The 14,207-nt window shown below is 41.7% G+C and overlaps 1 protein-coding gene across 6 annotated transcripts in view; it reads right to left on the reverse strand.

Annotated features, from left to right (window-relative positions):
* Nucleotides 1-14,207, reverse strand: part of LOC111847069 (rho-related BTB domain-containing protein 2-like) — a 31,964-nt gene that overhangs the window by 4,981 nt on the left and 12,776 nt on the right. Inside the window, exons 1-12 of one of the 6 annotated variants that reach the window (XM_023817938.2) lie at nucleotides 12,521-12,749; nucleotides 12,352-12,424; nucleotides 12,014-12,133; nucleotides 8,302-8,503; nucleotides 8,101-8,204; nucleotides 5,651-5,836; nucleotides 3,828-4,665; nucleotides 3,265-3,484; nucleotides 1,988-2,106; nucleotides 540-690; nucleotides 324-412; nucleotides 54-159 (exon numbers count right to left, since the gene is read on the reverse strand). In XM_023817938.2, the coding sequence (XP_023673706.1) occupies nucleotides 54-159; nucleotides 324-412; nucleotides 540-690; nucleotides 1,988-2,106; nucleotides 3,265-3,484; nucleotides 3,828-4,665; nucleotides 5,651-5,836; nucleotides 8,101-8,204; nucleotides 8,302-8,493 (2,005 nt within the window). In that variant the 5' untranslated portion in view covers nucleotides 8,494-8,503; nucleotides 12,014-12,133; nucleotides 12,352-12,424; nucleotides 12,521-12,749. Of the gene's footprint in view, nucleotides 1-53; nucleotides 160-323; nucleotides 413-539; nucleotides 691-1,987; nucleotides 2,107-3,264; nucleotides 3,485-3,827; nucleotides 4,666-5,650; nucleotides 5,837-8,100; nucleotides 8,205-8,301; nucleotides 8,504-12,013; nucleotides 12,134-12,351; nucleotides 12,750-14,207 lie in introns of those variants that run through there. The other 5 variants (XM_023817933.2, XM_023817937.2, XM_023817935.2 and 2 more) reach the window with 5 other exon arrangements.

Consider the following 14,207-nt stretch of genomic DNA (forward strand, 5'->3'; position numbering starts at 1 on the left):
CCACACACTGATATCTCAAAGATAAAAAAAGTGGTAGCGCATAGTAGAGTTACCTGGGGACATCGCTTTCATGTCTTTGGGGAACTTGCGGCACACACTGTTGTAGTTTGTACAGATGTGATGCAAACACCATGCAGACAGTTGTTTGGCATTGTGGAACTAGAAGGAAAAAAAAGAATTTAGAAAAATGGTAATTCCCTTAATATGACGTAATTTAATTATTAAAATAAATCACTTGCAACACTGAAACAATTTAAAATTTCATTCAAGTTTTTAATGCAAATAAAGCTTCCAGATGCATCTCCTGTCGCCTGCTTTCCCACCTGAGCCATCTCCAGGTAAGTCAACACCTGCCCGTCAATGTCCTCGCTCTTCGTCACAAGCTGCAGCAGCTCATCCACAGCATGCTGCTCTGTGAAGGGCAATTGCAAAGCTACAGTTTGTACTCCCCAATCATAGACTTGTTTCGTTTCCACAAGCCAGTCATGAACATTTCCAGAAATCAATCATTGGCTGGGGCCAATCCCACCGGCTCTAACCTGTTAGGGCTACAAGGCGGGGCAGGCAGAGACGGTTGGCCAATACAATGAGTTCCATGGGCTGCAGGTTGGAGCTGCGTGTCAGCTGGCCGCAGTACAGGTACTCCAGCACAGCACGCATGCAGGCACTGCTGGTGTTAGGGATGGATACCTGTGCAGGGAAGAAGGGAACCACAAATGGCATGAACTTTTACTTACGTGTCGCAACAACACTAAAATACTAACATTTATCAGAAATGGCAATACGCAAAAATGTTAAAGAATCAAAAGAGAAAGACTACACTTATTGGATTTACCTTTTGGTATGAAATCAGCCATATTACCACCCCAGACCCATCTTACTTATTCTTAAACAAGTACTATTTTGTTAGTAGTACAACTATTCATATATGAAGCTCAAAATTCCTGGCACCAAAATCAACTAGGTCAAGGTCCCCACCCCCCAAAAAAAGATGTCACAAAAGGTTAAACACCCTGGTCAAAGGGAATAGCACATTGCTGCCACTGCAAAGGCAACGAGAGGGTGATGTCACAGCGAAGAACAGCGACAGAAGCTCAGAATAAAGGGCAGTTTCTTCAAAGACGTGTCTTTCATCTGTGTGCGATAAAAGCACTGCGGGAATGTGACGGGGAGAGAGAGTAGGTCCTTGACAGAAAAGCCTCTGCAGCCTCCAGAATGAGAACATTGGCCTGCTTCATCAATGACAGTAATGTAGGCATACAATGAGTCCTTATGGCCATGGGTATCAAGTAATACCAAATGATCAGTCTGTTAGGCTGGAATGCAGGGACCACAATAGAGTGTCATGTAGTGCTGTCACTTAACATCCTTACTCCCTCCCCTCAAACAGCCTCTGAACGGCCCTGAAACAATGACACTCTTGTGCTCTGTTCCATGAGTCCCAGCCAAGGAATTAAGGGGGTTTTAAGGATATAATGGAAATCGCTGGGGCATCAGAATTTTGCTGTGGCAACCCATCCCCCCCCCCCCCCCCCACGCCCCCCCCACCACCACTACTTGCCACTGGTCACCAGTAAAAGCCAAGGCACTGGCCCCTGGGTAGAGGCACACAAGTGTCCTTCAGAAGCCCCCCATGTGGTACCCTTCACCTGCCAATTAGGGGAATGTCAAGTTTCCAATAGCAGCCTCTAATTAGCTATGAAAGGTTAGCTGATCTATAAAATGCTGGAAGATTGTATACTTGCATATAAGTTACGGCAAAGGAGCTGAGGGTACCTTAAAGCAGATTGTCACTCAAGAGCAAAGATCAAAACTCACATTTAACAACAAAGGAAAGAAATAAAGCAATAAAATGGAATTTCTAATAGAATTCAATACACAGGCAGTATTATACTTCTAGAAGGCTGTCAATTTCTCTCTTACACCTCCTCCATGTCGCAAGCAGACACTGAGAAAACAGATCCATGAGTTTCTAGCCTCCACTAACCTCATTAGTATAACTCTCCATGAAAGACCCACGGAACATTGCTGCCATCCAATCACAGCTGGAGATCAGCAGGGGTTTGTGGGCAGGCAGGTATCCATCATCCAATCGAAACACCACATCTAAAACAACCGGGGGAGGGGGAAGGGGAAAGTCACACATCTCGATGTGTGTCACAGAGTGGCAGCTACAGAAAAAAAAGACAAACAGACACAGAGACACAGATAGACAAAAAAATAAATAGACACAGAAAAGTTATATAATAGACACATAAAACTAATAGAAAGAGATACATGGGCAACCACAGACTAAGAGGCAGCGAAAAAAAATCAGTACAAGACAGTTGAGCAGAAAAATGCAATGTTTTTGTCCACACAGAAATATCACACCATTTCTTTGCCTTTTCAATTCTCAGACCTTGGCTACACACATAAGGTCTGACATTAACTTTAAAATTAAGAGTTTATGTACTATTTATACTATTTATTAGCTCTGCTTAATAAAAATTAAGCAGAGCTAAAACAATGCGGAATCAGCATTTTTTTAAATCTCCGTTCTACTTGGTCACCAGTCCAAAACATCAAATGCAGAACTGGCTTATTAGGTAAGATAATTAAGGAGTGAACAAGGCCAGATTATTTTGACTTTTTTGACTGTTTTTCACTGGTATTCATGGATTCTAACCTCAAGTCTGTAAAAACTCAAACAAAGCATGAACATTGTTTCCTGTGTATGGAAGATTCCATCAAATAATGATCTCCATTAATGACTGGAGGGCCAGAATGAATCTTTTTTCCAGTAGCTTTAATATGACTGAGGACTGAATTTATTTTCAGATTTTTGAGATGGATTTTTCTGGATTAAAATCAGCTAGCAAGAGCCTTACCAAAACATTATGAAATCATTGAACACTACTAAAACAAGGAATTATTTCAGAACATGTTATAACCATAATTAAGATGAATTTATAATAATTATTAAAATATACCTGCCAAAATCTTTTTTGTTCAAGTAATATTAACCTGATGATTTTTGGCATGTGGAAAGGGAAAAATAATAATTCCAAATCTCTACAAAATTATTGCATTATTATTGCTATGTCATTGCTGAGGCCTTTCTCTCTTATCCACCATATAGTAAGGGACAAATGCATTAAAAGTGGGTGTATCCAGACTTTTAACTGGTTCTGCAGGTACACTGGTAGCTTCAGTACTTCATACAGCAGAGCAGGCAAGTGAGAGGACATGCAAAAAAAGACACAGATGGACAACGGGTCATACCGGCAAAAGTGCCCTTGTTCAGGCATTCTTTGATGCGGTTAGCTCGCCGCACATGGAAGGCTTTGGTGATCTCCTGGTTCATGAAGCTCTCATTGTTCAGCACATTTGCCACCATCATGCGCAGGTCAAACACCTCCAGAAGCTCAGCGATGGTGGCCACCTGCTTCAGGTCCCCCCGGCTCTCATCCAGGCTTCCTGTGTACAGATACTCCAGCACCGCCTGAGAGTGAAATTAGCAAAGAGGAGGCCCCGGGGAAAATCTCAAACTGCATCACAATAAGCATGAAAACCACAGCTGAGATGTACACAAATCACAGGCTTGGTTTTATAACTGTGACACAAGGGGGCTTCAAGGAGCATTTCTATTTGTGCTATATTTACAGCCAACACAGTAGGGATGGTGACTTACTATCCAAATAATGACATCAGTTGGCATCTGTTTAAGTAAATAAAATCTGAAGCAGAGAGAAACCCTGTATAATCAGTGACCTTCAAGGATTAGCGTTTATTAACCTCTGTCTAGACATACAAAAATACTACCTAGGATTTGTTTGAGTGCATACCTGGAAGGGTCCTTTTTGAATGAGTTCATCCATAGTAACCACAGTCATGACTCTAGATCGCCCAGTGACAGGGTCCTTCACATTCTCCAGGGACACACTCACAAAGCCACGCCCCCACCCCGAGACTATACGGCTGCCTCTCAAAACCCCTGCAGAACACTGAGTCCTAGCAGGGATTGCATTATCACTCTGGGAAGTTCTTAGTGAAGCCTGCTGAAGCAGGAAGTGTTGCTTTGGCTCGTGGAAACAGTCTTCCTCGTCCTTGTCAATGTCCAGGCTCTTAGTGCGTCCTGCCTGTTCTTTTGCGCCACTCCGGTTCTGCTCATCCTCCTCGTTGTCCACCCTGCCCAGATCCACCTCCGCCGCCTCCTGCTCCTCTCGCTCCACGCCAAATTTACTTCTGCCCTCCCCCATCATCCCAAGGTCCAAAGTGAAGATGTCATAGAATTTAGAGCAAGAAGTGGCCAGATAAACCTTATGGGCAAAGACCTGAGTGGTGCCACCCTCCAGGAGAAAGAGTACATCAGCACACAGAGGTTGACAGAAGAGAGAGTTGGGCACTCCATCAACAGCAGGCGGGTCTGGTCTGCTTACGATTGGGCGAGGGGGGCGTGGGGGCAAGAAGGGTGCCTGAAGGAGGGGACGCTGCACCTTTTTCAAGTGGGATTTCCAGAACTGTAGGTGGCGACGCGAGATGAGAGCTGCACGGATGGCATTGTCGAAAACATCTTTTATCCCAAACTGTGCCACAACGCTGGTCTCGTAGTATGGTATTCCCAGTTCCTTGGCAACCTCGTGGCCCTTTTCCGGGTGAAGGATGTCTGTAGGCTTTATGGGTCTAAGAGGGGAAGAAGGAGACCACTTTGAGGAGACGAGTTAAATAAAAGGAACAGCCAATTATTTACCATGAATCGAGCAGAAGAACTGTTGGCGTATGTGTGAAAGTGCGATAAATCCACTTGAAAGCTGTGGAAAAGTTACCAAGCAAGTCCAAGAAAATAAACAAAATAAGGATCTGCTCTGCTTATTTAGATGGAAAATTCTGGACAGCATGCTTATTAAAAGACAAATATTTTACCATGAGCTATTTAGAAATCATTCCCATTCGTAGTATAGAGAAATACAATTCTGTTCTTGTTATCACTTCAATAGCTGACACTGGGGCTACTGAATAATAAGCTAGTTTACTGTATTAACTATAGCTAACAATAGCTTTTTAATGTAAATTTATACCATAAGGTATTCAACTAAGTGTTGCCAGCATGCTACAGGCATTCTGTGGTTTTATATTGGTATTACCGTAATAGATCATCTAAGAATATTTAAATTCCCGAAAGCATTTTTCTTTGTTGGGGGTTAAGGAGCTAGGTTACGAGCGGAAGGTCATGCCGACAAGCTTCCTATGCATTGTCACACAGAGGAGCTTAGTGATTATCTCACTTCAGACTCCACTCCCATACCTACTGACAGGGTTATGGAAAAGCTCCGGAAACTTGGCTGCCTGTCCTAATTCATTTGCCAAAATGGCCAAGATTTGCGGACAGAGGTTTAGCTGGCGCTCAGCAATGGAGGCGCAAGTGAGCCTGTTTCAAGAAAAAAATACTCCTGTGGTATAAACAACAAAAAAAAAATGGGGATATCATCATAATTTTGTATCACATCTGAAGTACCAACTGGAACAACTTTTAATATTTTAAAGAGCCACAAGGACTGCTTGAATGCCCTGTGGCCAAGTTGTACCAACTCTTATGATTCTTCCCTGCCACCTGGATCCTAATTCATTGAGAGAAGCCATCTGAAGGATGGAGGAGTGTGACACATACTTGGCCAGGGGTCGTCTAGCACGGTTAACAGCATCCAGATCAGCATAGCGTAGGTCCAGCTGGCAGCCTACGAGGATGATGGGGGTCCGAGGACAAAAGTGTTTGATCTCAGGGAACCACATGGTGCGGACATGGTGCAGAGAGTTTGGGTTGGCCAGAGAGAAACACAGCACGACCACATCAGACCTGCGATAGATGGAGACAAGAAAAAAAGAGGCATTTATGTCAGAACAAACAGAAAGGTGTAAAAATTGAATTTTTATAATGTGGTGATTTAAGTGAAATCATATAATGAGTGGTACTATTTATATGCGATACACCAACAGTACTTTGATATCTGTTCTTCATACATAAAGGGTTTCAGAGATCATATTTTCATTGTATTTTCCTTTGCAAGAGGTGATCATTTGGTACAGTAGGGTACCAAACATTGGGGTCATTGGTCAGAGAGCACCTGACCGAAGGAGGTCAAATATTTTAACTTATTTGAAACAATCTTGAATTTTGATCTGTAAGTAACCTGTATGATGCATGCATGAATGAGATTTTTAAACTTCATTTCCACACTGTTGACATTAGCACTACATCCTGTTCAGTAATCGCATAGTTAACTATTATTGATAATTACTTCACTTTCACATTAAAATACAGAATGGTTTTCGGTTCATGGTTAGTGAGAGGTCATGTGCTAGGAAACGGTTACAAGGGGCTTAATTGTTCAGGCTCATTATAACTGATTTAAAATGGAACAGCCTCAGCTGTGAGCAACGTGTAATAAATACTTCACATAGTCCAGGTCACTAATTCAAACTGAAAAAACAAATAAGCCTGATTTGGACTCATTTCGACTTGGCAGTAAAGCGGGAAAAGGGGCAGTGGATAATATATTCAGGTGAAGAGGGAAAAAAAAGCAGGAGGGTAATTTTGTCTGGACAAGCAACAGGGAGGAAACCTGTGCAGCACCAACGTTTTAGACGATACCGCATAACATTATTAAATAGGCTGGGAAGATCAAGACCAAAAAAAAAGAAGGACTGTGTCATGCTATAGCAGCCATGACAGAATAACACTGGCTGTCAGCTACAAGGAGATGTCATGTTAGTGCTGCAGACATAAACAGTAAGCTTCCTTTGGGGGGGTGGGGGGGGACAAATTTAACCACACCTCACCTACCAGGCAGCAGATGGAATAAAGACTCCATGCAGGGAATGGCTCTGACCCAGATCAACCACACTGTGTCAATGTGATCCAAAATCGTTCTGTCAGCCAGCTGACGGAGACACCCGTACTGAACACTGCAACCCTTCTACTGTGGCAGGCGAAGTGTGTTTTCACACTAACGTATGCCTTTAAGGTAATTTACTCAATTTACGCTTTGCAAAAAAGTGTATATCCTGATGGATATAAAATTGGTCAATTGGTTTTTCTATAGATTTCAATGCAGATTTCAACCTCAGGCACATGTGCTTAACAATAGAGAGTGTAAGAAAAAAGTCTCTGTTTCAGGGGAGCTCCTGTCATTCATTACAACTTAGAAACACCCACGGCAGAACAAAAACATCTTCCTTCAGTTTCAGTTACTAAAGATGTTCTTCCCTCTATATAAATATTATATCTATTTTCTTTTCCATACAAACAGCGTCAGGTTCCAACATATCCATTATTACATTTATTAATCTTTCAATCACTCCATTTTTTTCCCTAGGAATATTTGTTGCTGATCAAAAGGTTAACACAGATTTATTACCAGAAGAAACTTCAGACCTGCCCCATCAAACTGTCTGGAATACATGTACTAAAGACAACTTTATTCTGAAATGTTTATGCATATTATACCATACATTAAATAACATTTCTGATACATAGCAAAATTACTATTTGTTTACCAGCTAATGAATAGCAAAGCAGTGGATAAACTGACCTTCATGTGGTGATACTCAAAATGCAGGACTACAAGATACACACATCATGGGCCCAGACACATGTCTATACCCCTGAGCAGCGCTTTATCTGAAGAAAGCTGGCCTCCTCCCTGTCAGCCCCTAGAATGCCAAACTACTTGATCTCTGATTAACTGGCCCTTCCCTACTGCTCAGGACAAACACTGCAGTTTACTGATTACCTTATGTTATGCAAGAGGCCAAAGTTACATATGCAACGATACGACCTTGAATTAAAAACAAAAATGTTGCAATGTTAATTGGGAACATTTCATTAGCAGTTACTATATTAGTAGTTCTTACATAAATGGATTAAGTTGTTAATAAACCTCTGGTTGGACATCCAGACTGAACTAGGGTACCAAGTTTTAGAACAAAAGCACAAATAAGAAAGTAATTTTAAGTACGGAATGGTCTGTGCAGGACAGGACTCTCAGAGGTTTTGATGTTGGAAGGCAGTGCTAGTTCATTGTAAGGCTTCTGTCAGCGTGTAACACACCAACACCTTACCTCCCGTATGCGAAGCGGCGGTCTTTGTGATGATCCCCAAAAGTGTCCCAAAGTCTCAAGGAGACGCTGACTTCATCCACCACATCCCGGGACCTCTCCAGGACCTGAGAGCCCAATGGGAAAAAGGAGAAAAAAAAGGAGTTACATGGTGCACTCACAGCGACTGATGGTATGCACATGAGGAACAGCTCACGCTTTTACCTCCTGGCAGACGCGGTACTGGTCAATGGCCCAGACAGTCGGCACATGAGTGGCGAGCAGCTGGTATTGTGTGAGGGTGGCGTTACAGGCCCGGGCACAGATCAGCCGTGTCTTGCCGGCCGCGTTGTCCCCCACCACTACGCACTTTATCGTCTCGACATTAGGCCGCTCATAGTCTGAGTCAATATCCATGGAGAAAGCCCTAAAAAGGGGAAAAGCGCAATAGGAGTGTCATACACATGCATGTGTTTACCTGAAGCAGCTGAAGACCATAGACACAAAGGGCAATGAAGATCAACAATCACTTTCAAAGCTTTCAAGCTCAACAGGAAGCCACTGATTTGGATGGTGCTGGGGATAAGGAGAAAGGATTCCTCAGATCAATGATTTACTAAGGTACCATAACAAGGTACCAAAACTGTTGTTTTTTCCCCCACCAAATACCATGAAGAGGTACTGTTCCATCCAAGAACCATCAGGAACAGTAACCCACCGACTAGAGTCATTTGTATACCTCTGTACTGAGATGAGCAACTTGTGCAATAAAAAATACAATCATTCTTGGTCACAGTAAGTTCAGGGAACATGTGATGCAAGGTTACACTACTTTTAATTTCAGAATTTCTATTGCATCAAGATTAGGGGTTGAAGTTTATCTGTTGGAGTTATGATGCTATGCTAGCAAAATAGCTAATGATACAATAACTACTTATTTTACCCAATGAAGTTCACTGTGGTAAAGTCTTAGTTGCCAGTAATGGGAACTTAGGTTCATACATCCTCTGGTGATAAAAGGACAATCTTCTTCCCTTCCCATTCACCAAAACAAACAGCACTAAAATCTGTTCCATGCCGTACACACAAAACTAGACTCACAACACTACTGTCCTACTACGTTTGATATATGGGAAAAAATATTTGGCTGAGGACATCAGATAACAGAGAAAACAATAATTCTCATACTAATTAAAATTTTAGATCACAAATGACTAATTGAACAGATGGAGAGCTGTTCCCGCCACAATTAGCAGAATTTGATAGTTTGCCCAGAGAGACCCCGAGTCTGACTCATAGGCAGGCAAATATCATGAGATCTTTCCTCAATGAAAACACTAGCCTAGTCTCAGGTTCATTCATTAACTAGGGATCCTGACACAGCGACTCTTATGTTCCATTCAGCATGACACCATCTCAAGCACGTGGACAACAGAGCAGGCCACCATAACCACAGCAACCAGAACCCCTTACACAGCCGAGAGACTCCAGCCTGCAAGTGGGTTCATGGAAACAGGAAAACAATGGCAAGCCTGACCCCGCTTAATGCTTCCCATTTCTCACCTTTCAATATACATTCACTGCTTACGCCACCAGAACAGTAGTAAAGAACAGCCTCACACTCCTGAAGTATTAGTAATCTGGGGCACCGCCTGATTTATGTCACCTGGTCCCAATGGGTCAAATTTGCCTCTAATTTCTCTATCATCCTGGGTGTTGTGCCCATAACTTGTATAGCTGGACCAATGAACTCCGGCCTGCTATTTTGCCTCTGGGATCCGTTTCAGTTCTGTAAAATGGTTGAGTTATAGGTAGTTGTACGGATTTGGAACATCAAAAAATGCCTTTGGATTATGTTTCTCAAGGGTCTGCCGCAACTGAAGCAGGTCACAGTGCTTCTCAGCCATTAAAATGTCATCCATACATCTTACATTGACTTATCCTGGTCAGGGTCACGGGGGGCTGGAACCTAATCTAGGCAGCACAGGGCACATAGCTGGGGTACTAGACCTTGGATAGGATGCCAGTGCATCACAGAGAACATACTTGCACACACAGTGGCCAACCAGTGACACTAGGCAGCCCCAGTGTGGACCAAAGTACCCACTGGAAATCTGCAAAACACCAAGACAACATGAAAAACTACCTGCTGAGCCAGATCAAATTTGGCAATAATCATATATTATTTTATATAATATTTCAACAAAAATCTTATATAAAATGCTTTTTCTTATATCAAAAGTATCAACACCACTGTGGAATTTGGAAGACTTTCATAAATCAAAACTTAGGAATAGATAAGGGTCCAACAGACCAACTCTGTATTAAGCCTACCTAAGCATTATTTTCATTGATCTGCTTGGAAAATTGTTTATATAATTATATATATTGTGTCTACTCTGACAAAGTACAACCTAAAGCAAGACTGGGCACATCCTCAAAACCTTCCTCGCTGACATGCAAATGTCAAGCACATGCATTCCTAACATACCTGATATATGACAGAGGTATTCCCTTTAAAGTGATGTGGGGAAATTTAACCAGCTAAGAATTAGAGGATACCGGTCTGTTTCTCCTGCACATGTGTACGCACAACTGGCTGAAATTTCATCATTTCAACTTAGAAGCAATAAGGACTTCACTCAAGCAACAGCCCTTTTATTCAGGACCCCCCCACCCCCACACACACACACACTTTTATCAGTGCCAGAAGCCAACAAAACAAAAAAGCTGCAGGTATTATCTTCAAGAATGAATTACAAAGAAATTGACAAGTAATCATTGTATGATATCCTGTAGTTAGTATGCCAAATTAATTTATTCACCTGCCAAATTCATTTATTCACCATAAATTTATTCAGCATGACATATTTCACTTTTATTATCTATACTATTGGGCACAGAACTTAAAAGTACTCTAACCTAGCCGCTGGTCCTAAATTCAGTTTAAGTGGATCAAGTGACACGCTACTATTGCAAATAACTTTATTGTAATATTATAGGATGTTAGAAAAAAAAACAGTTTCAGTAAAATATCCACTCCAGCTTTCACATGAAAAGATATTTTTAGCGCACATGCACTGGAATTATATCTGCTCATAATACTAGGATATGTAAGCTAGAGGGCAGTCATAAACCTTTTCAGACAAAACATCTGAAGGCCAGTAGTATCCTATTATACAGCACACACCCTTATCCTGAACGACTTACGTAACTTACAGTTTTATCTATTTATACAGCTGGATGTATTGTTTCAATGGGTCGGTCTTACCAAAGGGGAAAGTATTGAAACATTCGTATACTTGCGTTGCCCCTTAACCACTCTACAACTGCGGCTGCCCATGGAATCATTCTGCCAGCATACGTAACGAATAATCTTTCAAAAACTGTCACAGAATTATTTTAGTTTTCAGGACATATTCTGCTGATTAATCTCGTCTGAAGCTAAATCATTAATAACCGCGAATCAGTACTAAAGTTTAACAGAGGACTTACTTCTAGCTATACAACAAAACACCTTATCGATTAATTACGTGGTATTATAGTGGGATACACGAATATTAAAAATGCTAAAAGCAGTGGGTGTGGGTGTGGACGTGCGTATCAAAGTGCATTTTATCCGTACAGGTACCCTAATATTTCTGATTTTATATGAGAAAACATGTTTGTTTATAAGGGTGGCTGTGGGTGTAAAGTACGCTACTTTTAATCAATACATCCACTATCACGAGCACGTTGTAATCGTGCAGTCGATTATTATCAGGAATCACATTCAGACCAACAATACTTAACTAAATCGAAAGCTTAGAGAAAGATAACACAGTTCTACGAAGCAGATGATGCGCTTTGTTAAGTGAAAATATCAGGATCATTTTCACAATGCGAACCGCAACAAGGCTCCCATAAAAGCCATTAACGTTTATGAATGAAGTCTTACCTTAACCCTTAACACCGTCACGTTAAAGCGTCATCTCTTGCACAGAACCAAGCCCATCTAAGCGCCACCGCAGTGGCGAACAGGGGGGGATATTTTGACGGGAAATTCTTCCTGACTGGCCTGCATTGTTACAAACACAATCCATAAGTAACGTGATATAGATGCCTCGCATGGGCGTTATTTCGCCATTTACAGTTTAAGCAAGATCTCATCGCACAACGTCGATACAGGAGACGCCTATACATAACAAAAAAAAATTTGGCGTTCAGTTACGGAACAGAATTGCTTGCGGAAAAAAGAACCTGACCCGTATCTAGTATACCGAAATTCATTCCTACCTTCCGACTGTTCCAGAATTGACCCACATGCCACTTAAACAGCCTGTCACTCCAGGCTCCTGCTACCCGGGCCCTGGAAAAGGAATTTCAAAAGGGCGAGGTGCTGAGAAGCAAGATTAGGTAAGTTTGAATTCCTCCTAAGAAATAAGCACGGACTAACTGTGCTCACAGGCATAGCATCTTGCCACTCTTTTACACATCTGCGACATGCGCGCCTGGCGTCTAGTTTGAGATCGCAGACCGCTTGCAACTCGCATTCTCCGCCATGCATGTGAACGGACGCTCTCCGCTTCCTGTCCTAAATCTACTCGGGCAGCGTTTTATTCTGGTCAGATGCAGAACTGCTCCCGGAGATCGGGCACCCAACGGGCTTTGCTCCTGTTTTTCCCGTTGTCAGAGCTTACACTCCCAGAAACCCGCCCCCCCCTCCCCTCATTGCTTTTGCGTCACTATTCCAACCCAACCCACTTTCCTGAGATCCAATGATCTCGCTAAATAATTGAATCATACTGGGTATAACTGGAGCTGCACGCAAGGGAAGCTTATCTAAGGCAACGGCGTTGCGAACTTGGTTAGTTGTATAAAATTAAAAATTATTTATTCCTTCTGATAATCTCATGTCCCCACACCCGATCGCTGCCTCGTAAACGTTTGCAACTGATATTATATTGTGTTTTGATCTTACGCTGACAATAATAGGTCGTTTAGATGCTACAGTGAGATGCATGCCACATATCACAACTAGGATCCAGTGTCTGACGTGTATTTCTCTTCCTTGCTATATTTTAACATTTCATCAGACGCGGTCACCCACTAGACCCGCAGTATAGTTTCCCTTCCAGCACTACACCTGTTGTTTAAAGCATTTGAAACACAGGAATTCCATCACCACCTTATGTTTAAGATGTAAATCAAGTACTAAATAAAACATAACTCTTCTTCTGCAGGCAGCACTGCCCACAAATTCACCACCAGTCCTTTAATATATACTACGGTATTTATTACTGGTGAGTAAAGCTGACTGCACGATCTATTTAAAAGTGGTGGTCTTTTATGTTTACATCTATGAGGCAATTAAAATCGTGCTAATCTTCTTGAAATAAGAAACAAGTGCTAATCGTGGCGAAAAAGAGGGGGCACCTTAAGTAAATTATTAGACACATAACTACTTTAGCAAATGAAGTACAAGAGAAGACCAAACTACAGCACACCTCGAGGCTCTAGTGAACTTGAACGGCTGACAGCTGAAGTAACATTTAACCTGATGTACAGTTCCAGCCATGCAGCTTTACAAAGCACAGTTTTCAACAATAAACAGCTGGAATGGTGTTTTACTTCCTGGATGTAATTAAAATGTCATGTTAAAAAAAATCTCCACGCAGATATCCCATTGATCAGTTCTGTAGTCTGTACTTTGCACTGCTTTATGCTGCGCTAGAAATGTCAAAATTGGCGCCGTTCTTTACGCTGTATTGCAGCTGTACTAATTGCTTAATATATCTCCGACTAATTCTGTGTTCTAGACTCTTTTAATGTCAGGGTTGATAAATGTTTAAAGGCTCTTAAATCCACATTGGAGGTCGCCCACACTCCGGGACATAGTCTGAAGACCTCTCTGCATACGCACAAATGGTTTAGGTGACCTCTATTGGTGGGTTTTGATGTGCTTCTATAGAAACAAAAATTTTAGGGCAGAAAATTATGTTTTCAAGCATTAGTAGCAGAGTGGAGAAATTAAAAAGTATAATACGAATTTAAAATTAAATTAAGGATCTGAATTTACTATGTGTATAAAAAATACAGAAACCAAGGTATAAAGTGACATATTTTTATAAACAATTGTGAAGCGCTATAAA

Source organism: Paramormyrops kingsleyae, chromosome 7 (genome assembly GCF_048594095.1).
Source record: "Paramormyrops kingsleyae isolate MSU_618 chromosome 7, PKINGS_0.4, whole genome shotgun sequence".
NCBI classification, from domain to species: Eukaryota; Metazoa; Chordata; class Actinopteri; order Osteoglossiformes; family Mormyridae; genus Paramormyrops; species Paramormyrops kingsleyae.